A 24,696-nucleotide genomic window follows, 5' to 3' on the forward strand; every position below is an offset into this window, starting at 1 on the left:
GATTAATGTTTTAAAAAATTACGTTGCATTAAACTAAAAATAATGAAAAAGCATATTACAAATTTTGTTAAACATATTTAAAAAAGATGTTAAATTTAACATGAATTCCTGAAAAATAGAAATCGAGCAAAATTTTCACCAAGTTTTAAGCCTATATTTTTATTATGTTGTATAAAATTAAGTGTTGTATCCACTTACCATCGCTGTGAAATCATCCGATAAGTCATCATCATCTACAATGGTCTCAGGTTTAGTTATTTTTCTTGTGGTTGGACACAGAATTTTCACTAAAGTGAATTTAATACAAAATTCTTAATTTCGGCTATAAACTGAAAAAAGGAACGTAAATAAATGAAAATAAATTGAGGAAAGAAGAAATATCAATTATGCTACTTACCAAGGTTGCATTAATTTAACAATTACTTTTGGCAACAAACTTTCATTGCATTTGATTCAATTTATTCGACGTACTCCGATTTCTGAAAAAAACATTTTTAATTTTACTTACCAGTTTATTGAGCAGTCGTATTGCAACAAAACTTTCAAGATAATAATTATCTTCTTGTATATGTTTTATATATTTTACTTCATCTCTATTTTTTATGTTGTTTATGTTGCGTACACATGGCATTTCTATGTATTTTATAATTGATGATTCTGAAAAAAATAATGGTTCATTAAGATTTTATCCGTCGTAAGCACGAAGCTTTTTAATGATTCAGTTTTCTAATAAGAATCACATTAGATAAATTATTGTGCAAAAATAAACCCATACTTACTTGGATTAACCAACATTTTGTTAAATTTGCCCGGGCTGCTCTATCCGTGAAGAGTCGGCCCGCTTTTCCCTTCTATTGCCCTCTCGTTCCATCAAACATTCTTCTAACGTGTTCAACTCACTCGCATTGGAGGTCCTCATGGCGAAGGTCGTCCTCTTGCTCTTCATAGTTTATCACCTGCAAAGAAATCATCAACAAACCTACTCACCAATTCCACCTCCCCAGTTGCAACACTTTGATTTGCCACTTCAACATTAGCTTAATAGTGTAATTTTCACCTTTCACATCCTCTCACTTCATAATTAACAACACAAACTCAACAAATCGACCGCTCTCGTTCGAATCCTGACTTCAAATGACAGACGTAAACAAACCCAAGTTCATCTTTTAAATATTCAACCAAATGTAAATTATATTCAACCAACATTTTTTTTGATTTTCCTAAAACCAAAGCTAACAGTCGAGCACGTTCATTCGAGTTCGGGAAATCTGTTAGCTTTTTGCCTCTAGCATTTTCAACAAACAGGTTATTAAATTAATACTGAATTTTAGTTATTTTAACGGAATATTGGCAGTAACAAGTACGTTTTTGTTAAAATTTACGAAAGTAAAATCAACAATTTTAATTGTTAAAATTTCTGGGCACGGTCTCTCCGTGTAAAAATGTCAAAAAGTCAAAATCGTCAAAAATTACATGGGACAATGAATCGTAGAACGGCAGCATAGCTTCCAATTTATCACAAAACTATAAACATTTTGCATGAGTTGAAAGCTTGACTGCCGTTTTACGCATAATTGCCCAATGTTCAAAAAAAGTTCAGCTCTAGAGTTTTTTTGAAAAGGTCCTATAAACATGTGACAATTATGCGTAGAAGCAAGCGTAGAAGTGTAACGATGGGACAGACTTGCTATTGTTGTTGTTTTTCATGGGTTTCGTGGGTTTCAGAACAAAGTACTACTGTAAATATTTTATGGGTTTTTCGAAAAGTATACGTCAAACTAAACTTAAAAATGATTAAAAGTCAGAATCGTCCAAAAAAAAAAAACATTGGACAATTATGCTTAGAACGCAGTTTATGACTCACGGCGTTGCTGGAACAAAATATTATAAACCGAGATACCCCATCGGAGATTTATACGTAGAAAGTTGTCACAAAATTTACTCCATAAATTTTTCGATCCAAAATTAATGGAATTTTCACTGTTTTTTGAAAAAATATTTTCAATGGTGGGCTTAGCTGGAAACTATTTGAAAAAAATTAATAAAAAGAAATCCTAAATTTTTCCCAAAAAAAAATTATTACTTTAACTTGAAACATCTTTTTATTTAATAAAAAATACTTTTTTTTGCTGAATTATATTTTTTTGCGATAAAAAGCGTAATTTTTTTAGAAAGTGTCTTTTTTAACTAGTCCACGTCAACTTTGCCTACAATTCTGCCAAACACTTCTGATTGAGGCTCTAAATTGGTTTCCAGGTTGTTGAGAAGTTTTACCCAAATGAAGAAAGCATTTTTCCGGGTTTCATGGCGAATTGCACATCGGAGTTGAGATGATACGGTAGGGGTTACGAATTACGACTATGGAGAACATGTTGATGATTGTAAAGCCGCTCAAAGCGAGTGTAGTAAGCCACATCTTGCTTATGGCTCTTTTATGAAATTCTGTATTACCTTGATGTTTTTGAGAATTAATGGAAAAGGCAAAGCAAAAATCAGCAATAGGATTAAACCTTTTTGGTGCAGCAGGTGTATGCAACTTCGTTTTATGTTATGTGGATTTTGATGATACGTGTATTATTAAGAATCAATAAAACATTTTGAAGAACTATCCGTAAAATTCCCCAAATTAAACCTAACGCAACCTTCTTTCTGAAAATGTTACCTATTCTGACAAAAAAATAAATAAATCGCAGGCTCGAGCGTGGCCAAGGCAACAAGCTAATTAATAATTGATTTAATCCAAACCACCAACCAGTTTTGAGCGGTCCTCTGATAATTACAAGCAAGTGCACTGTTGAAGCGCTAAATTAATTTATCATGGATTTTATAAGGTCATTTTCATTTATTTTGTTTCAGCAACGAGGTTTGCTCGTAATGCACATTAAGTTTTGTTTATTAAATTTTGCATTATTGCTCTGAAAACAATCAGACACACCTATTATCTCGTTTAATCCGAAGGGATTATAAAAGCAGAGCACGTTTACAGCATCGTAAAGATTTTTTTTTATTCTTTTTTTCTCAATTTCAAAGACTGTTGACTTCATGCACCAATATGCTTCAAATCAATATTTTGCGCCAACATCAGCGAAATGGTTTAATTCAAACTGGGCTCTGTTAATAGTAAATGACGATTGCAAGTGCACTTTTTCCACACGTGACCAACAGATGGACAACTTTGAAAGGGGAGCAGTTTTTTTTTTCTACAAATAATGACCAAGCCAATCAGACCAAAGCGATTTGGCCGCAACACAGGATGCACCTATTTGCATTAAGCATTTAGGTTTGAAGTTTGTAGCGCAGACATAATTAAATTAAATCGAAATGATATAGGAGCGTGTGCCGCGCAAAACATTTGCACGTGGAGTGAAACGTGGGACGTGTCTTATTTGGAAGGGCGTCATTTCTAATCCTGATATCTAGAGTATTTTTGAGTAGGTCCTATAACATAAGAAACACAATAGCTTATAGGACCTTTAAAAAACTCTAGATATTAAGAGGTAAACATTACAAAATACCGATTTTTATATAGGTACACGCAGAAAAATCAAGATATTTGAATCAAAAGCTCTAGTCGTTTCGTGGAAATAGAAATACATAGAAACGAGATCTTCGTATTTCAACTTATTAACACACATTTTGAAGAAAGTTTTAAAAGTATTGGAAAAGTGTTACCAGACGTACTCTTTTTTAGCCGAAAAAAATGCGTACTCTTCTTTTTTCAAAAACTAGCTTTGTGTACTCTTTTTTAATTTACGGGAGATGATTGTCTTTTATTTTCGAAATAACTTTGAAATATAAAATAAAGAGTTCACAAACAGATTTATCAGATATTTTTATGACTTTATTTGAAACTAGGAATATTAGATAGTATGGTTTTAGTGAGCACTGTGAAATTTATTATTAGTTGAATGCTTTTCACGTAAAAAATATTTTCTCAACTAGGATTGTATCTCACGATTTTAGATTTTAAGATCAGGGCCCCGAGTGATATTGCTGAATCTCGAACTAGTTACAATAATGTTTTATTAGGCTTCCAAATACTCAAAAAAAATATCAAAAACACATTTAAAAAAAAATTCTTATTTGATTGTAATTTAGCAACGCAACTTGCATTTTTATGATTTTATGAATGTTAGTTCAAATTTAAACTAAACTTTTCTACTTAACGCATTTAATCAAATAGAAATCATGTCCAGTGAATTGAAATAAAATATTTTTTTTGCAATTTCGTGGTGAAACTATTTACTTTTTCTGTAATGCTTTAACGACGAAATATCCTCACGCAGAAAAATAAGGCATATTTGAATCAACAAAACGTTTTGTTGAATTGAAAATCACGATTTTTGTTGAATCAACGCTAAACGTCAAAGTATCTTTTTCAAAACAACAAAATACTTTTGTGGAATTCAGAAAATCAAGGTTTGTTTCAACGCATTTTTGGTTGATTATATTCAACCCGCCCGTGTGGATCAATCGGACCGCGCACTGGACTCACAATCCAGAGGTCGCCGGTTCGAATCCCGCGGCGGGCGCTCTAAAATTCTTTGTGTAAATATGGGTATTCGGCGCCGTCGCTCCGTGCCATACTTTCATACACTTAGGAGCCCAGGGCGGCGAAGTCCTTGTAGCTAAAAAGGAAGACACTAGTGGTTGGTACTAGCAATGGTGGCCGACAGCTATAAAGTCAACTTCGTGTTTTCATATTCAACAAAACTTTTGTTGATTCAAATCTCGTACAGGCTGATTCTGCAAAACATTTTTCTGCGTGCTACTTTTCTGTACCAAAAATAACAGAATCGAATAGCAACACTTTTCAAAATAAATGCTGAAAAGTTCTACTTTTCAGCACTGAAATGGGTTCTGAAAAGTTGAACCTTTCAGCACTTGTTTCGAAAAGTAACACTTTTAAAATTTTTATGTATTTTTTTTACTTACACAAAACATCAAAATTGTAATGTTTTGAATTTTGAAAAGATGAAAAAACAAATTCAATATTTGTTTAATTTTTGTGAAAAAAATATACTGCCGAGTCCGTCCACGAGTCCGTCCCATATATAACAACAGGGCGCCGAGAAAAGTGCCTGTCAAATTTGTCTCGCCCATAAGGCTACGTGTAAAAATTTCACGAAAAAGTGGATTTCTCCGGTTTTCTAGAACCAAGTAATAAATTTTATTGGTTTTTCTGATAGTTTACATGATTTCGAACCAAACTGCATCATTACCTCAAAACTGACGAAGCGTGAGGGCGAGCGTGGGGCAAACGTGAGCTAGCTCGCGCAGCGCTCTTCCTCACGAATGAGCGAAAAATGAGCGCTCACGAGCGCGTGAAGATCGCAACATTGCTAAAAACTTATTTTCAGGTAGGTTTTTGTTTGGAATCTAGTTTGGAACATGCTCAACTAAAAAATATTTTCATTTTACGTATATAATAGGTACATTTTATTTACACAAATTGGTAGGTGAAAACCAATAATTTTTTTGTTTTCATAACTGCCATAAACTTCTGTTTAGCTCAAGTTTAGCTGCAGTTGAGAAAGGCATCTGCATATCTTGAAAACGTGCTTTTATTTTTTTTTAAATCAATTTTCGAATTTTCTTAAGAGCGAGTTTTTCACCGATGTGAAACAGGTCGTATCGAGGTGCTCCGATTTGGATGAAACTTTCAGGGTTTGTTTGTCTATACATGAGATGAACTCATGCCAAATATGAGCCCTCTACGACAAAGGGAAGTGGGGTAAAACGGGCATTAAAGTTTGAGGTCCAAAAAACATGAAAAATCATAAAATTGCTCGCATTTCCGTAAAACTTCATCAATTACAATTTTTTTAGATGCATTCGATTGGACTTTTAAAGCCCTTCAAAATGTGCTATAGACATCCAGGATTGGTTCGACTTTTTCTCATAGCTTTTGCAAATTACTGTTAGAAATGGATTTTTTTAAAACCTTAATAACTTTTGGCAACAGCCTCCAACACCCATACTCCCATAGGTCAAAAGTTAGGGCATTTCATGGACTATAAGCCTACAGTATTAACTTTTTGGCCAATCGCAGTTTTTCTCATAGTTTTACGATTTTTCTAGAACAAACATTTTACAACGTTAGTTTTTGCCCTGTTGGCCAAGAAGACGGCACTTTTTGGTCTCAATTTTGTCATATTCGGAATCCTCAGAAAATTTTACATTAGATTGAGGTTTTGGAATTTTAAATTTGATTGGAAAAAATGCCATTTAGAATTAATTAAAATATTATTTAGCATTTTGTCGGATTAGGGGTAAAACAAGTTTTCGCCTACTTGATACAGCATTTGACGTTTTGATCATAGGGTAAGTAAGATCTATTTATTTTTTCAAAAATGTTTTATTTAATTATTTTTTAAATCAAAATTACTACTCCACTACGTCTAACTTACGTAAAATTGTCCGAGGATTCCGAATATGACAAAATTGAGACCAAAAAGTGCCGTCTTCTTGGCCAACAGGGCAAAAACTAACGTTGTAAAATGTTCGTTCTAGAAAAATCGGAAAACTATGAGAAAAACTGCGATTGGCCAAAAAGTTATTACCGTAGGCTTATAGTCCATGAAATTCCCTAACTTTTGACCTCTGGGAGTATGGGTGTTGGAGGCTGTTGCCAAAAGTTATTAAGGTTTTAAAAAAATCAATTTTTAACAGTAATTTGCAAAAGCTATGAGAAAAAGTCAAACCAATCCTGGATGTTTATAGCACATTTTGAAGGGCTTCAAAAGTCCATTCGAATGCATCTAAGAGAGTTGGAATTGATAAAGTTTTACGGAAATGCGAGCAATTTTAAGATTTTTCATGTTTTTTGGACCTCAAACTTTAATGCCCGTTTTAACCCACTTCCCTTTGTCGTAGAGGGCTCATATTTGGCATGAGTTCATCTCATGTATAGACAAACAAACCCTGAAAGTTTCATCCAAATCGGAGCACCTCGATACGACCTCTAGAACAAACCGAGCAGAATCTACAAATACTGCCTCTTAACAAAAAAAAGTTTTCAAAACCTTGAACATTAAAAATTAAACCGCAATCTTCCGTTCTGGCAACCTTGCCTCGCCCGGGCGAAAAATCGCAGCAGTCATCTGTTTTCGCCCTCCTGTCATCCCTCTCTTGTTCTCCGTCATCATTCATTTCCAAACCAGAAAGTGTTTCAAGAGTGCCATTTGCAGTGGTGATAAATTTGGAAATTTTACCGCAATTTCAAGCTTAATTATTGCCGTATCTTACTTCACAGTGAAGTTTAGCAGGTGAGTTTTACGGGAAATGTGGAGGTTTTGGGTTTTTAGTCGATTTTGGGGGTTAAAACTGCGTTTTAAAATGAGTTGAAAATTTTTCTCATCGGCGCCATTTTGTTTTTTCCTTCTGCAGAGCGCTAGCGCTACGCCACGGTATTCGCGAGTGTTATGAATTTTGGCGCCACAGCTGTCGTAAGTGCTAGCACCGTCGTTTTGTCCGGGAGTATGAATCCGCATCCGGACAAGTCCGGGGGGTTCGGAACGGGAAACAACAACAATCCGTACGGGATGGCCCAGGCCCAGTACGCGCAGTATTGCAACGCCTACTACCAGCAGTTGCAGTTTGGCACGGGCGGAAACATTCCGACGAACGTTCCGCCGCCGCCACTTCCGGCAAGCGGTGCGGGACCGTCGGTTCCGACGCCGCCCGGCTTTACCACCGCTTCCATGTCGGCCGTCGTCGAGGATCATCCGTTCGGGTCCTCGCAGCAATCGCCGTCGTCAGGTAGTTTATCGAACAAGTCATCATTTTTTAGCTCTCCTCAGCAGCAGTTGGAAGGGAACATGCCGCCGGGTTTCAAACAGGCCCCGAGCCAGTTTGGCCCGATTCGGTTCAATATCAGTAAGCAACCGCAGCGCGTGAGTCCGTTGGTGCCGTCCCCGTTGGGGCATGGCCAGATGGACATTCCGCAGGCGCCGCAGCAGCAGCAGCAACAACAACAACAGCATCAGTTCAATCAGAACAACAATAAGCGCAAGAAGAAGAAGAACAAGAATAACATGAACAATAGCATGGGAAATCAGAACAAGCAGCAACAGCAGCAGCAGTTCAATTCTGGGAACATACCGCCGTTGATGAACATGGGTCAGGCGTACCAGCCGATGGTGCAGGTTCCGGATTTGAGTCGGCCGCCGCCGCCGATTATGGGACAGGCTCCGGCAACTCCCGCGTCTTCGATCGGAGGAACCATCAGCTCGGTTGTGCCTCCGCCGCCGGCCAATACGGTGACTGCAAACGCCGGCAAGAAGCCCGATCCGTTCAACAACCCAACGGACGCCTGGCCGGAGAGTTTGAACAACTTTGTCGCTCGTTGTTACGCCAAATGCCAGACGGATTTCGACAAAGACCAGATCGATATCTGTCTCAAGGGGCGCATCACGGCCGCCGCGAACAAGGGTGAACTGTGGACCAAGGATTGGGACAACGAGCCGGTGCCGAGTGTGCACAGCGAGAGGAATTCGTTGGTGGTGCCAAATGTGGTCAACAGCAAGCCACCGGCAAAAGCGATGGTTGGAAGTATCGCTCAGTACCAGAACTCGCCACGTAGCGTCAGTCCGAGTCCGGCTTTTGGAAGGAACAGTCAGAATCAGAACAATTTCATGCGCAAGGGAAACAACGCCAACGGAATGTCGCACCGGTTGGGGGTTAAGTCAGGTTCGAAGAAGTCTCGCTCTTCCCGCTCGCGGTCCCGGTCTCCGTCCAGTCGGTACAGTCGCAGCAGCCGCCGCTCTTCCAGCTCGGAGTCGCGGTCGCCGCGTCGCAAGCGCCGTTCTTCGGATAGCAGCGACGACAGCCGCCACTCGTCGGTCAAGTCTTCGTCGTACAAGGTCAAGAATCAGAAGCCCGGTTCCAAGAACCACAAAAATGCCAACACCGGCCAAAACAAGAACAATCAGCAAGGTCAGAAGCGTTCGTCCGGGTTCTACTCGGAACACGGTCAGATCGGTGGTTCTGTCGACGGTGATCAGGAAGCGCTCAAGAAGCGCGCCGCCCGGTTCAACAACTCCAACGCCAAGAAGGTCTCGCCTCCCACCGCTGCCTCGCCCGTCAAGAAGCGTCTCCAGATGCCCACCGCGTCGCGACTCTTCGTTGACGATGCGGACGAGGGCGGCCTGGATATGCTGTTCGATCTGCACATTGTGGGCACGTGCCGCGACCTGGAGAAGAGCTTCCTGCGTCTCACGAAGGCGCCCGCCGCGTCCGAGGTGCGCCCCGTCGAGGTGCTCCGTTACTCGCTGCAGAACGTCAAGAACAAGTGGGTCGAAAAGCAGGACTATTACTACGCCTGCGACCAGCTCAAATCGATCCGGCAGGACTTGACGGTAAGTTCGCTTGTCACTGTCACTTGTCACTTGTACTAAAATTAACGCACTTTTTCTCACTTAAACACAGGTTCAGGGCATCCGGGACGAGTTCACGGTGCTGGTCTACGAGACGCACGCCCGCATCGCGATGGAAAAGGGCGACCACGAGGAGTTCAACCAGTGCCAGACCCAGCTCAAGATGCTGTACTCCGAGGTGGGGGGCGAGAACATTCTGGAGTTTACCGCGTACCGGATTCTGTACTACATCTTCACGAAGAATACGTCTGGTAAGATTCGCTCGTGGAGTTTCGAAAACCCCATTCTAACCGGCTCCTTCCTCCCAATCCAGATCTGACCACCATCATGAAATCGCTTTCGCCGGCAGAGCGCGAGCACGACGTGATCATTTTCGCGCTCAAGCTGCGCTCTGCCTGGGCGCTGGCCAATTACAGTAAGTTGTTCGCGCTGTACCGGGAGGCCCCGTTGATGGCCGGCTATCTTATCGATTGGTTTATCGAGCGCGAGCGTAAGCTCGCCCTGAAGAACATAATCAAAGCGTACGTATTGACTGCCGCGTGGTCGTCGTCTCCTCGCGGAGGGGAACGGAAACCCGCCGTCTTCCTTTTCTCTTGTTGTCTAGGTTCTAGGGCATCTGCTGTGGCATCCGGAGTTCTTTTTTTCCTCAGCTTTTCCTTTAGGTTTCCAGCGACAACCCGGACCCGACACGGATCTAATCACTTAATTACCATTTCTTTCTCTCTCCCCCTTGCCCTGACCCGACCGTATGTCATTAACCAACCAATCTATTATCGTACACATTTAGTTACCGTCCCAATTGCCCGGTGGACTATGTCAGTCAAGTGTTGGCGTTTGAGACCGCGGACAAATGTGCCGAATGGTTAGCGACGTTCGAAATTCCCCTGGTAACGAAGCAGGAATCGGTGACGGCGACGACGACGACGACGGAAGGGGACGATGCTGGCGTTGCTGCTGCTGCTGCTACTGCTCAAACTGTGTTGAGGACCTACGTCGACTGCAAGACCAGCATGAATGTGTTGGCCAATTTCTAGGCCGGCCGGTCGGAGCTCCTCTCTCAAGCTGGAGTTGGCCGCGCCCGCTGCATTCCTCTCTTCTTCAGTCGCCGACTGTTTCGCTCGCTCTCTCCCTCGGTCTCGGTGTGTCCTCTCGTGGCTAGTCACAGTTGTCCGAATTGGGAGTCCGTTTTAGAACTCCGCACCACCCGTTTTAAACTCACTGCACGGAGATTGGCCGGAGCTGGAACACCGAAGGAATGGAAGGCTGCTGAAGACGGAAAGAAAAACAAAAACGCTTTCTCAAAGGAACGGAACGGAATTGAACAGTGTTGTAACCGCTGAAGGAGAACGTCAGTTAGTGCCGTGTACGTCGTGTTTGGATGCTCAACAGGTAGCCTCAGCTGGACCTCGCGGGGATTACGCACGGACGAAACGCTGGATTACGCTCAAGGATCACGCCATTAGGATCAGAAGCATGCCGGGAGGCACGGCGCCGGGCACGCCACAAAGCTCTGGCAAGCCCCGATGAACGCTCATGACGGCCACACACGTGGAATCTACAGAAGGTACGGATTATCCCCGAAGTCCGGTCCAAGAACCGCGGACTCGAGCAGGGCAGTAGAAACACGACGTTGATTCCCCGGCCCCCACGAGGCCAGCGAAGCATTGACAAGCCGCAGATTGTGACACGTTCTCCAAAAACGGACATTCTTTTCGATACCCACCCCGACCCTGATCCTGGGAAGTGTTGTGTATATACAAAATAATTCAACTTAGTGCAAACAGAGACTCTAGCTTGTAAGGTGTGTGTAAATATCGCTCGTAAGGAGATGAACTTTTGAAAACAGGACTTGCCTGCCGTCGAAAGAGAGTACCTGGAGGTGAAATTTCGATGGATTTAGAAGAATGATGTTGATCGTGAAGTGCACGGAAGAGAGAGACTTGAAGTGTGAGAGTGGTTTTGATTCTGGGGGAATTTCATCTAGGTCGAGTGCTGCGCTGGAGATTGCTGGAGAGCGGAGAAGGTCGCCGCCGCACCAGAAAACGATCAACGCCTGATCGAGGTAGCGTGCGCGCACCGCGTCGGAGTTTGTCCCACTTTCCCAAAACTTCCATCCGTACTGCAGCGAAACTTCCCATCCCGAAAAACAATCCCGCCCAAGCAACTCTGAACGATCCTTGCCCCCCAACCCCTAAGCAAACAATCCCCTCCCACGACAATTCCTCCTCGGCCGGAACCTGCGCGTGAATCCTGTGGCTGTGAAGCGAGTACGTTGGTGGCCGGAACGACGAAACCGGAAAGAAATTTAGTTTTGTTTTTGAGTTTCGTTCTTTTTAATCGAATCGTTGACCATTCTTTTTTCTTGTGTTCAGTTATCCTTTCTGATTTATTGGTTTCGTTGACTAGTGTGTTAAATAAAGAGTTTCGGTGAAGCAATCGAAATGCACAAAATTTCCAACGTAATTGAAAACAAACAAAATATCCGCTATTTTTAGAATAAACCGCCCCTCCCCGTAGATCCTGGAGCAATCGTCACAGGTTAAAGGCAAATAAAGGATTTCCCCAAATTTAAAATTGGTTTGTTGTTTTTGATCTTGAGAAATTCCAGTTCAACTCTAGTGTTTGTTAGTACAACTTGCTCATGCATCACATCTTCAATGACTTCACGGCAGATTATGTACGAGAACGGATTTCCGGACAAACTGAATCATCTGAACAAGGCAATCTTCGATAGTGTGAAGTTTACCGTGGTGATTATTGCATTCGATCGTAATTTGTCGATGGTAAGTCGTAATTTCCGTAGTAACATTTCAATAGGGCGAATCTGCGTTTGTAAACAAGCAGTCTATCTCTTTTGCTCAAGTGACAGTTCACATCAAGTAAGACAGGGATAGACTGCTTGTTTACAAACGCAGATACGCCCTATTGAACTGTTACTGCGGATTTGTCGACAGTAGGGAAACTATACCCTTTTTCAGCCTATTTCTATTATCGGCCTATCAGCACTTTGGTCGTGAATTACAGCTTTCACAAAGTGTTTTTGACTGCTCCAAAGTAATAAATAGCACAAATTGAAGTGAGCAAGCAACTCTATTGTTGATACATCTGAAAATGTTGATTTAATAGCGGAAAACGGCAAAAGTGATGAGAATTGGTCGAACGGCTTAGGGTGATTAAAATGGGTATATTTCCCCTAGATTGAGATCATTCGATCTGAATTTCTTGACCTACCATCGACAAATTACGACTGATGATCGAGAAAATCTCGACGTGTTTTAAAAAAATTAAAAAAAATCAAAAATTGAAGAATTTAAAAAAAAAATCAAAAATGTTTAAAATTTTTGAAAATTTCAAAAATGTTTAAAAATTTCAAAAATTTTAAAAACAAAAATTAAAAAATCAAAAAAAAAATTCCTGTATCTTTAAAATTAAATAAATTTGTTAATTTGTTCTTGACTTTTTATAGTTACTTACAATTTATTAAATTTTATTTTGATTTTCTTAAAAAAAGTTAAATAAAAAACAGTTTTTTTTTGCCATTTTTGAAAATTTTGTAATTTATAATTTTTTTTTTTAAATTTTTGAAAATTTTGAATTTTCTAAAAATTTTGAAAATCTTTGAAAGTTTTGACATTTCTGAAAACTTTAAAATTCTTGAAATTTCTGAAAATCTTTTTTCGATGGTAAGTCATAATTTGTCGATGGTAAGTCGAGATTTCGTCGCTTGTGTGCTATCTTGTGACACGTCCTATCTTTTTACAGCAGACGTGTCACAAGATAGCACACAAGCGACGATTTGTCGATGGTAAGTCGTAATCTTACTATCGAGAAATCTCGATCGTGAGTCGAGAAATTACGATCGCAAAATTATTTTTTAATTTTTTTTTAAATTTTGAAATTATGAAAATGTTTGATGTTTTTAAAAATTTTGATTTTTTTTAAATTTCTGAAATTTTTATAAAATTTAAAAATCTTGAAATTTCTGAAAATTTTTAAACTTTAAATTTTTTGAATGTTTTGAATTTTTTTCTTTAAAAAAGAAACAAAAAATTTAATATTTAAAATTTTTGAAAATTTTAAATTTTTTGAAATTTTTTGAAATTTTCTTTGAATTTTTTGAATTTTTTTAGATTTTTTAAATTTTGAAAAAAATTTAAATGTCTGAAATTTCTAAAAATTTTAATTTTTTGAAATTTTTAAAATTTCTGAAAATTTTGAAAGTTTTAAATTTTTCTATTTTCAAAAGTTTTTTGAATTTTTTTAAATATTTTAAAATTTTTAATTTTTAAATATATGAAAATTTCCAAATTTTTAATATTTTTGTGATTTTTAAAATTTTTTGAATTTTTTGATAGTTTTAAAATTTTTGAATTTTTTTAAAATTTTTAAAATTTTTGAATACCTGAAAATTTTAAAACACATCGAGATTTTCTCGATCGTCAGTCGTAATTTGTCGATGGTAAGTAGAGAAATTACGATAGAATGATCTCAATCTACTATCGACAAATTACGACTTACGATCGAGAAATAGCGATCGTGAGTCGAGAAATTACGATCGAATGCAATAATCACCACTTACGACAAGGCTCCGCTAAACATCGAAGTTGTGCGAAAAGCCTTCCGATGTCAAATAGGTCGATGAGTGGAGGGTGAAGGGAAGATGACCAACCACATCCCAGGCGGTCACATCTACCTTCATGATCAACAACAGATCTCGGATCATCAAATAGACAGAACACTACTACAGCTGGAAGAAGCCGTTCGTAATTCCAATCCCAAAAGTTCTTAAATCCAGGAAACCTGAAGGATCATAGACCAATCAACATGCTGCCGTTGTACGAGAAGGTCATTGCGACGATCGTGAAGGAACAACTGATGGAACGGCGGATTTACTTAACGGAAGGCATGGTATGCGGAAGGGATATCCATGAGTATGACACTAGAGGAGCTGACGATCTCAGATTGCAAAACTGGAGAAAGCCGCTGAAGTCACTGTTTTACAAATGTTTCAAACTGATCCACGGTGGAGTGCGGTAAAAAGAGAACTTCAATTGTTTAAATTTTTATTAGCGAAATATTCAAAAAGGCTCTAAAATGCGATACAAAACAACATGCAGTTTAAAACTGTAAACCTAGCAAATATTGCAATTCCATAACCACCATTACGCGCCACCCGCCCAGCCAAGCTAGAGTGAAAACGCGCCCACTTTACTTGGTCGGTTTCGACTCGTTCAGCACCTTCGCAATGTCCTCGTACGCCGCCCGCAAACACTGCACAAACTCGACCCCGTCACGGTCCGGCTTGTAGCTCGTGACGACGCTGCCCAGGAACCCTTCCTGAATGTTGTACCCGATGCCGTATCCGTCCTTGACGACCGGACCAAATCCTCCGGCAAGCAGGGCAGGCGACGACAGCGTACTGGTGGAAAGGATGTTGTGGTTGATTGCGGCGTACGCCGGGTCCTCAAAGATGCAAGGCAGTGCGATGTCGTTGGAGTGGGCCGTGTGACGGAGGCCGAACAGGTGTCGATCAAAGCCCTGACCCATGGCGGCATCCTTCGTGAGTTGACCGTGCACCGCTGAACAGTTGTCCATGAGCTGGCGCAGTTCGGCGGCCGACGCCGGGTTCTGCTTGCGTTCGATCGTCTCGCAGAACTCCTTGGTGGCCACCGTGCAAGGTCGCATGGTTTCCGTACGGCCGTGGCGGAAGGCTGCCGTGCTGCAGGATTCGTACGTGGCCACGAACTTTCCGTGCTGTTTGTAGAACGCCAGCTGGAACCCGAGCTGCATCACCGAGTCCGGGCTGATGCGTTTCTGTTTGCATACGTTTTTGTTGATTCCGTCGTACTTGAGGTAGTTCATGTCCAGCGAGTCCATGATGGCGTTGTGATGATTTTGGGCGGCGATTACTCCATCTCGAATCCGATCGTCCACTTTGAACTCGATGAACCTCACCACGTCTTCGCTTTTGCTCGAATCGTTCGGCTGCAGTCCCGGGTGGACAAACGGGTTCTGCGTGGTTTCCTTGTAGATTTCGTTGAAGTAACGCAGAACCGCAACTCCATCACCCCACGAATGCTCAAAGTTGATGCCCGCAGTTCCGTCTTTGGCAACGATCAGCGAGAAGGACTTGTCGAACCACCGGTTGTTGCCCTCGCCGAACAGGAAGTTTCGAATCATCGGGATTGGCCGTTCCGGGTCTATGCTGCTGTCGTCCAGGCAGAGGCAAAACAGGGCCGAATCCACCGTACGTAGCGCCTTTTCGTTGCCAATTTCGCTCAAGTGGTACCGAATCTTGGCCCACGTGTCACGGTTTTCGGTTGTAAGCAGCCCTAGCGGGTTCTCCGCCGCGGGTCTATTGTCGGACAACACGTGCTTGAAGCGTGCCAACAGTGTCTCCGGAGATTCAATGTTTCCTAAAACGAAATTAATATCTAGAAATTTATTCAAGCATAAATTTAAAACGTTGATCAACCTGCATCATCCAGCACGTCAACGGAGTAGAAATTGCCATTTCTCAGTACCACCAAGTGGCGCGAGTCCTCATTCCTGTAGATCCGATCCTTGTCCGTTTCCGGAATGCGCGTAGCTCCAAACAGTCCCTGGTACTGGCTCATGTCCAGCGGAAACGCCTTGAACGCGTACGCCACGTACGTGGAGATGAAGGACGGCGTCGCCGAGGCGACTGTGCGGAACGTGTGCGTGTCGCTCTTGGCCGGATTAAGGTGAAACACTTCCGGTTCGAGCTGTTTGGCTCGCAGACTCTTCATGAAGCGGAGCGAACTCACGACCAGGTTGGTGGTTCGCACCAGCTGATCGTTGTAGGCTGGCCTAGCGTCCGGGTTCATCATCAGCAGCGGATTGTAGTTGATGGGCAGCGGAACACGGTCCCGCAGGTACATGTCGAACCAGGGTTCCGAAATGTAGCTGGTGTGCTTGTTCTTGGCGTCCTTCGCCTTGAGCAACTGCTGCAGCTGAGGCCCGGTCGTGGTGAGGAAACGATCGACGTTGTCCTTGGTCTTGCGGAACGCTTCTTCGATCAACAGTGGCTGCTGGGCGGCCAAGTATCGCTCGCAGGTTTTTTCCAACGCCGGAATGGGAAGCCTCGGCAGGGAAGGTTGAAAGTGAAGCATCGGAATGCGTGTACGCTGCATGTACTGGTAGTCATCGCCGGACGTCGGACGTGTGGCCTTTCCACGGCAAAAGGTCAGGCCCAGCGAGGATCTTGGAACACGCAACATTACAAGCTATGGAACGAGGAAACAGGTGAAAGTTGGACAAAAATACAAAGAAATTAATGCACCTACTCAATTATTGAGTTGCAGCCCTCTTGAACAATGCCTCCGTGAGACTGGTCAAAGTCCACTTGCGGTGGTAATCTGTTTTGCGGTAGATAAGCTAGGTTTAGGCGACCTCGACACTGTTTAACTACTTAAAACATTTAAATCGGATTTAAACGGGTAGATAAACGAATTAACATCCAAAAACGAAACACTTTACACACAAAAAGAAATAAAATCAGCTAAACTAAAAAGAAAACGATATCAGTTTGAAAAGCACAGTCATCACAATGATGAATACATAAAAAGCACATAAAAGAACTGCAGACAAAGCACATAAGCGCCGTGGAACGAAAACATAACCCAGCTGACAGCATTTTTGCCCAAGGAGTTTGTTGAACACGGTTTGATTGGGGAGTTGTACAAAGATACAATTCACTCAAAATCGGAAGAGTTTTATCTACCCTTTATCTGTCATCCCAAGGAAAAAAACCCTTTTTGAGGGTTACTTCCACCCTTTTTTTAAGTTTACCCGTCGTCACCCTTTTGCAAAGGGTTACTACCAGTTAGAGGTGGGCAAACCCGCTCTTTTTTAGGAGCCGCTCAATTTCGTTCGCTCATTAAAAAGAGCCGCTCTTTGAACGGCTCTTCCGCTCTTTTGTTAAAATATGGATGAAAAGGATATTTTTTAAGAATGGTATTATTTTTATAGCTATTTCCCATTGGAATTATATAGATAATTATTATCTGAAATAAGAAATTACGAAAACCGAGAAGATGCCCTTGAAAACCATAGGTCCTGGTGGTATCTATGTCAACACTTCTACTTTAAACATAAACGTTAGAATGATTGAATCGCATCAAAACTTAAATCTAACTTTCGAGAAATTGAAATTTATTTTAAAATTGCGTTTATTTCTGCCAAAATTGAACTAATGCTGATATATTATTTAGAAAAAAAAATCTGCTTAGAAAAAAAAAATTTGGCGGCCATGTTTATTTTAGAAAAACATTCAAATCTTGATTCAGAATGTTTCAATCAAGGGATAATGTTGGGATTTTTTTATTGGCATTGAAATATTTGAAATTGTATTTTAAATTCTCAAAAACAAAGTTAACTCTGCAATTTGTTGAAAATTTAATAAATAATATTAATAACAAGTTTAAAAATTATTCCATCTAGGAACGGTTCTTTCAAATGACCGGAGTTTCAAGAAAGAACCGTGGATCTTTTTTTGTGAGCCATGGATCGTTCGCTCTTTTTATTGTCGCCGCGGCACTAAACCGAATTGAGCGAGTTTCACTCTCGCGACGCTTTTCTGTCGCGAAATAACTGTCAAGCATGTTTGGGCTGTTTTGAATCAGTGTGTTAGCTTTTTTGTTTTGATTGCTTGGTTTTGCTTGAGTCGTTGAGAAAAACGTGGAGTTTTACGTGGATTTATGATGAATTCTAGATTAAATTTTCAAAACAACCTATCCCTCATGGGTTTCCTATGCAGATAGGGCCTTTTGAAAATTTAATCGAGAATTGAGACAATTATGTTTAATCAGTGATTAAAATCATATGCTCCGGTGCATCAGGGGTTCAAACTAGCATCCGAACTGTTTTCGTTAGGTCATGAGATGATTTTCAGTTTGTTCCCAGCTTCAGGAGGAGACACAGAATATCAAGAATTTTGGTCACAATCTTGGGCTGGGTTGTTATATGGCCTCAAAAAAATGACCGAGTGACTGTCAATCTGGTCCGTTAGTCACGAGTTAGTTATGATGATCCGGTTGCTGATTTGGGGGGCTCAAGAAAATATAAAATTTGGATTGACCTTTTGAAACCCGAGCTCGCCGTCATCAGCCTTTTCAGGCTGGACTTCATGTAATTATCCATCAAATTCACACCCATAGATCGATTTCTGGCAGAACTTTGAGTTCGGTTCCTTGATCCTTCTTGGTCGCGGCGCTAGTCTCTTCGCAACTCCACTCGCGAAATTCCAGTTTGGTGCCGCGGCGAAATCTTGTTTTGGTTTCGAATGTGACATTTGAGATACACTCAAAAAAGAAACAACCCAAAATTGCTTCGCGAGATGAAACACACTCGCGCTGCTATTTCGATTTATTTCCGAAATCACAATAATGGACCGGCTCTTCGAGCGGCTCTTTTTTAGCCCACCTCTAAAACCAGTAAAAAAGGGTGGAAGTAACCGACGACACGACAAGCCACTCGGGTCCAAAAAGTGGGTACCAAATCGGCTTACCCCTCCGTTTCCTCGGGAACTGGAAATGTCAAAGTGGAAACGTCAAAAAAAATTCAAAAAAAATCTTGTATTTGGCAGCACTGGCTAGGTGACGGCGAGAAATGTCATTTTGACAAAACATTTTATTATTTTTTTCAAGATTTTTTTCGTGATCAGCCTTCTTCGGCCACCAGTTGCTAGACCTGGGAGAAAAGTGACTTCCTGCGGCCTCCGTATGTACCGGGGCCACGTCCAGTACCGGCCAACCTACGATAGTGTTCCAATCACCGTTCAGCTCAGGAACGGACGTCGCCGTCTTTGACACGACGCCGCGGGGTAGCGTAGTGAACCGAGTTCTTTCCGCTCCGATATTAACGAGTTTCCATGGTTGGCCATGCAGGAGTACGAGAATTTTCGGGGGAGCGCAAGTTCAGCTGTGAAGTTAAGCTGATCAACAACAGTTACTGGTACGTAGTCATGGCGGCACATTGAGTGGATGGGGAAGGCGGAAGAAGGAGGAAATGCTGTAAGTGCTGGAATTTGGTACAACTTCTTGATATGGATTTTCTATCCACTTGTAGATTCAGCGTAGTACGACAAAATGACCAAGATCGACTGCATCGAGCAGGGCGGCGAGAAGATTTGTGCTGATCCACCGGTGGACGTGGACTTGGAGGAGAAGATCCCCCACCCGGAGTACAACGAACTGAGCAAGCTAAACGAATTTTCGCTGCTACGGATGGCTCGGGACGTCCTGTAAACTGCTGATATTTCTGCCGTGGCCGGACATAGGAGTTCGGTGGCCGGTAACGTAAATTTTGTAACCGGATTCGGGCGCACGCTGAAGGGCAGCCGCAATCCAATCAAGCGGAGCTGGGCACCAACGAAACAGCTGTGCGCCGGCGGAGACCAAGAATTCGTGCCACGGAGATTCAGGTTGTCCGTTGATGAAGCTGAAGAAGATTTGGACGCAGGAGGGTGTGATATCCTACGGGAATCACTGCGGCCTCGAGGATTGTCCCCGGATTTACTCGAGGGTGCTCGCGTACATGGACTAATTTATTGTGGTTGTAATGGCGAGTCTTGGTGGAGGTGTTGGAATGGTCGTAGGAGTGCAACCTTTTGTTACAAACAGTATTGTGTGACATCCTGTTATGTGCTGCAGTTCAAAAATATTAAGCTAAGAAATGTAGATTTTATAAAAGCTCAAACAAGTAAAGTGCAACAGCAATGATGAAATTATTGAGAAAACGATTTACTTTTTTATTTATCTTCTACGACGCTCCCTTTAATGAAGACTCAGAGCTCATTACAGTAATTCTGACTTCTTCTGCCTCTACTACCACATCCAGATCATAGGCGTCGTAGTGTCGTAGTCCCATGCCAGCCGCAGGTAAGCCTTCTTGCCGTCCAGTGGCATCATGGTGTTGGTCTTGGTTGGTCATCCTGATGTCACACAGTTGCTTGTCCGCGGCCTAGACGCCCAGCTAGTTCGGTTGGTCATCATCGATGAAACGACGATCCGTAACATTAACCACAAAAAAAGACGTTCGCCTTGTTGAATTGTCCTACACCCTCCCAAATTACCAAGATATTGCGACGTTCCTGCGAGTGCGTTCCGTAACCGGTTTGACAACAGCTATGCCTAACATTTTGAACACCGAAATCGTGCTCGGTACGATTCAGAACGTTGCTGGAGCACTTCCGCGCCAATCTTGTGCACACGACAGCCTTGCATCTGGAGAGAAGCGGCCGCATCAAATACAACCGCAAAAGTGGCCACTTCCAGATCACCGAAGTTGGTCAAATCGCCCGGAGTGCTACTGCACGCACGACACCATGCTGACGAGGTGAGTCTGGAGTCCACGAGGAGGAGAAACTCGAGCTGCAGAAGCTGATGGAGCGGGTACCCGTCTGCTGCGTGCCATCTACAAGATCGTCCTACATCGCGATTGGGCCCAGCTGGCGGACAAGTGTGCAATGCTGTGCAAAATGATCGATCGGCGCATGTGGCAGAGCATGTCCCCGTTACGCCAGTTGCTAGAAAAGATCGAGAAGAAGATAGAAAAAAAACTTCCCGTGGGAGCGGCTGTACGATCTGGAAGCGGACAAGATTGGTGAGTTAATTCGCGTTGCTGAAGCTGGGCAAGACCATCTACAAGCACGTGCATCAGTTTCCAAAGTAAGAGCTGTCCAAAAGTTCGTCGGCGAAGGTGCGGTGCGATTGGTGCGCGAACTCGCCCCATTGATCATCTGCATGGACGAGATCGATTCCATCGCAATTCACCGTCAATCCAAAGGTTTCATAAGCCGTAACCAATCAAGGCGAAGTCGTTTCGAATTTGGCTTGAGGTCTTCTGCAGGACAATTCTTATTTTTGCAACGGAAGTTGTAGCAGAATTGGATGACTTAAAAGATCAATAGGTATTTCTGCCCTTCATGAAAGCATTACTGTGAGACCCGGCTTAGGACCCAGCACTATCATTGCCTTGGAAGATGCAGGGTCATTGCGAAGGTTCCAAAACCCGACACGGGAAGCTTATTTCCCTCTGATTGCAGTCCAATCCCCTTTATCCTTTTCGGATCAAACACATTCGTCACATCTACAGGTAGGCCGGTTAGGCCTCTGGTGTAACTTTCCACTTTCTTTTTTCGGCTGTTTCATCCAGGTCCACGGCCGGACACATCATTCGGCGACGAGGATTGTTTTCTAGCAACGCATACTGGTGAGTTCACGTACGACCCGGAACACAGGCAGACTGACAGCGGGAGACGACCAAGCTGGATAATGCGGCCTTGGCACGGTTCCTGGTGAGGAAACTCAATTTCCGGTGCTACGAGCAGCACCGGAACATCATCCTGCCCAAGCTTCCGTGCTATTTCAGTCTCGCCGAAGCGATTCACACCCTCAAGTGGATCTTCGGCCCTCAAACGTCCGAAAACAGCCTTCTGCTGGAAAACCTCCAAGGCGGGTTTTTGTAAGCGTCTGTTTCATTCCGGTCCACGACCACACATCAACAACCAACACTTCCCATATCCCGTTCCGTTGGCCTCAGTCAAACCAACTTGGTTACCGTGGCCAAGCGTTAATATTCCGATATCCGTCTCGTACTGGTCTAGCCGAGACATCTCCCTTTCGCTCGTTTCCATCCAGTCCAGGTCAGTCGGATTACGTCGTACCCGGTCAACACCGCAAAGTGGCCACTCTTCCGCGAAGGCGCACTGATCGTTCTCAAAAACAATCAACAAAAAACAGCTGATTCCAATCCAACATAAATATTTACAAGCAAGCAGTGTTGCGAAAAATGTTTATTTTACACAATAACGAGGGGTCCTTCAATTTTACCGTGACTTTGGACATTCACGGTTGTTTCACGGTTCACGGTGCGGAACACTTTTTGCGAAGGTTTTTCCACCGAGTGTCTTGTCGTGTCGTCGAAGTAACCCTCAAAAAGAGGTTTTTTCCTTGGGATGACAGATAAAGGGTATACGCTAAGGCTACCAACTCTTGCTGAGCAAAAATCCGTACACTTTGCCAATATGACACCAAGATATAAGACCAATTCCAGCTCAAATCAGGAACTTTTATACCCGATCCTCTCCGATTTCAATGAAACTTTTTAGACATGTTATCCTAGGCCTATAAAAGCCATTTTTGTGTATATGGAGCCAATTGTACTTAAAAATGACATTTGAGAAGGGCGTAAGTTATTTAAATATTTTTGTATTTTGTAATTTAGAAAACTGTCAAGGAATTATTTGGATAAATTTGGAATGTGGAATAACAATATAAAAATGTGTCGTTTTTGCAGTTAACTAATTTCACTTTGCTATCAGAATTGCATGTTTAAAAATATTCCCAAAATAAACCGTGATTTGCTGAATCAAATCATGTTCTTCCATATTTTTTTTGTTAAACGTTTAAAATTGCACGAAATGTCTAGTTTGTTTTTAGACAAATATCGTTCTCAGTGTTCTGTAATTCTGTAATTCTGTAATTTCGGAATACATTCGTCCGGCTTCAGCTGAAGATTCATGCTGTCCCATGTTGCATGTTCGAGTGTAGACCTACGGAAAACCTTGCCGCGAGGAGAGGTGAGTGAGAAGTACACGAACCACCTACGACATAATTCCTCGGGCGGCCCAGGTCAACTCGAAGTTACCCCAGGCACCCCAGTGCAGGACACATTGGGGGTAGAAAGTGGATAGAATTTTCAGTGAATACAATAATTATGACAATATAGGTTCATATAATCCTTGTTCCTTGATCTTACCTTTTGACACTATCAAACCTAGCAATATTACTATTGCATCTTACCATTCCCTTTTGACAGTGTCAACTTCAAACCTTCATCCATTGTGCAATTAACACCTAATTTCCGCTATATTCTTCATGCGGAATCGTCGTCTACTTTCTTCGCCTTATTATCACTTAACCACGACGCGATATTGTTCTCACATTTTTTGAGCTTCAACGACCGATTGTTATTCATGCACTTATAAAAATACTTGTTCTGTTTCGCGGCTTTGTGAAAAATACACGTGTGTTGGCTTATACAATGACTTTTTCGGTCATCGTATGCTCGCAAGGTACATGAAAGAGAAAAAGAGAAAAAAATGGGATAAGTACAATGTAAAATAAAATCGAACATTGAATAACATACTAACACAGAAAGAAAGAATAAAGAAACCTTATTTTGCAACTAGACAGAACTACTAACTTGTAACGAGAAGTTTTCGAGAAAACAACTGAAGTTGTGACATATGGGACAAGACAAACAACTTGAATAGTTAACATATATAATAAAACATATTGAGCGTACCTTTAATCATATTATAACAGTTATGCCCAAATTTCTTACCATTTTTTTTCAGCAGTTACATTTCTACAATAATGTATTGCGATTCCAAGATTGAAGAATAGAGTACTTAAAGTTTGTGAAGTAAGGGACAAGTTATAGCAATAACAAAAAATAGATAGGTAGATTTTACTAAATTTTATCTTAAAATAATAGGAAAAATCTAGCTTGTTTTGAAAATAGCCAATGCACCAATTGCAAACATACAGCATTTCACGTTCACACCATATGGAGTAAGTGTGATAAACTATATGTCCACATTCGGCGCATCACCTTTTTCAAAATACAGGAAATGATAGAAGGAAGACCCCATTTTGTATAGTGGAAGATTTCTGCAACAGCTTGATTCGGACCAGACATTTTGTCTGAAATAAGAGAGAAAGACCAATATTAAATTGTGGTATTATCACTAAATCCTATCATCCTTTCACCCCCCAAGACATGGTCTATCCTTCGTGCCTTCGTGTCTTGGGTGATGGCGAATTCTACCTTCTTCAATGATCTTCGGACCACCTCCAACTAGAATTCACAACAGGACCCCCCTCGGCTCCAGTTTACAACATGACAGCGACGAGAACACAGCCGAATGGGAGTTGACAGTATCAAATGCATGCTATACCCTTTGCTTTGCTGGATACTTACTAATAGCAAAGGGTGAGAGTCCTGCGACTCTCAGCAATCATGAATACTGCCCATTTGCCACAAATATCGTTCTCAGTGTTTTTACGAAAACATTTCCAGAGTATGTTTTTGTTTTTGAAAAGCTCCTATAAACATGTAAAACAAGCTGATAACTCTAGATTTGTTAATTCAAATTATCATAAGACACTAGCTTTATAAAGCCTTTGGATCTTTTATGAGATAAATATGTTTTGTAAAGGAATTAGAAAAGAACAATTATTTATAATCAACTTTGAACTTAAGAAAATCCGAAATCTTAGAAACCCTAAAT

General features: G+C 41.7%; 2 protein-coding genes across 3 annotated transcripts; one reads left to right on the plus strand and one right to left on the minus strand.

Moving 5' to 3' along the window:
* Nucleotides 1–7,128: 7,128 nt before the first annotated feature.
* LOC6042254 (leukocyte receptor cluster member 8 homolog) lies at nucleotides 7,129–11,951 on the plus strand. Of its 2 annotated transcripts, XM_001851340.2 has the most exons (5): nucleotides 7,129–7,268; nucleotides 7,390–9,359; nucleotides 9,430–9,628; nucleotides 9,691–9,898; nucleotides 10,165–11,951. In XM_001851340.2, the coding sequence occupies exons 2-5, from the start codon at nucleotides 7,425–7,427 to the stop codon at nucleotides 10,409–10,411; spliced, it is 2,589 nt and encodes an 862-aa protein (XP_001851392.2). In that variant the 5' UTR covers nucleotides 7,129–7,268; nucleotides 7,390–7,424; the 3' UTR covers nucleotides 10,412–11,951. The 2 variants fall into 2 exon arrangements, with proteins under 2 accessions (XP_001851392.2, XP_038113703.1); XM_038257775.1 differs by having other exon boundaries at nucleotides 9,691–10,381.
* A 2,472-nt stretch (nucleotides 11,952–14,423) lies between these two features.
* LOC6042252 (carnitine O-palmitoyltransferase 2, mitochondrial) lies at nucleotides 14,424–16,974 on the minus strand. Its single transcript, XM_001851338.2, has 3 exons — nucleotides 16,685–16,974; nucleotides 15,853–16,624; nucleotides 14,424–15,793 (listed from the first exon to the last, which is right to left on the minus strand). The coding sequence occupies exons 2-3, from the start codon at nucleotides 16,616–16,618 to the stop codon at nucleotides 14,586–14,588; spliced, it is 1,974 nt and encodes a 657-aa protein (XP_001851390.2). The 5' UTR covers nucleotides 16,619–16,624; nucleotides 16,685–16,974; the 3' UTR covers nucleotides 14,424–14,585.
* Nucleotides 16,975–24,696: the final 7,722 nt, after the last annotated feature.

Source organism: Culex quinquefasciatus, chromosome 2, assembly GCF_015732765.1.
Source record: "Culex quinquefasciatus strain JHB chromosome 2, VPISU_Cqui_1.0_pri_paternal, whole genome shotgun sequence".
NCBI lineage: Eukaryota > Metazoa > Arthropoda > Insecta > Diptera > Culicidae > Culex > Culex quinquefasciatus.

Excerpts from the sequence above, each read along its gene's own strand:
- LOC6042254 (XM_038257775.1), top strand. The coding sequence starts at position 7,425 with ATGAATTTTGGCGCCACAGCTGTCGTAAGTGCTAGCACCGTCGTTTTG. Across the intron at positions 9,360-9,429 it reads CGATCCGGCAGGACTTGACG|GTTCAGGGCATCCGGGACGA; the intron begins GTAAGTTCGCTT and ends ACTTAAACACAG. Across the intron at positions 9,629-9,690 it reads CTTCACGAAGAATACGTCTG|ATCTGACCACCATCATGAAA; the intron begins GTAAGATTCGCT and ends CTCCCAATCCAG.
- LOC6042252 (XM_001851338.2), bottom strand. The coding sequence starts at position 16,618 with ATGTTGCGTGTTCCAAGATCCTCGCTGGGCCTGACCTTTTGCCGTGGA. Across the intron at positions 15,794-15,852 it reads TGACGTGCTGGATGATGCAG|GAAACATTGAATCTCCGGAG; the intron begins GTTGATCAACGT and ends ATTTCGTTTTAG.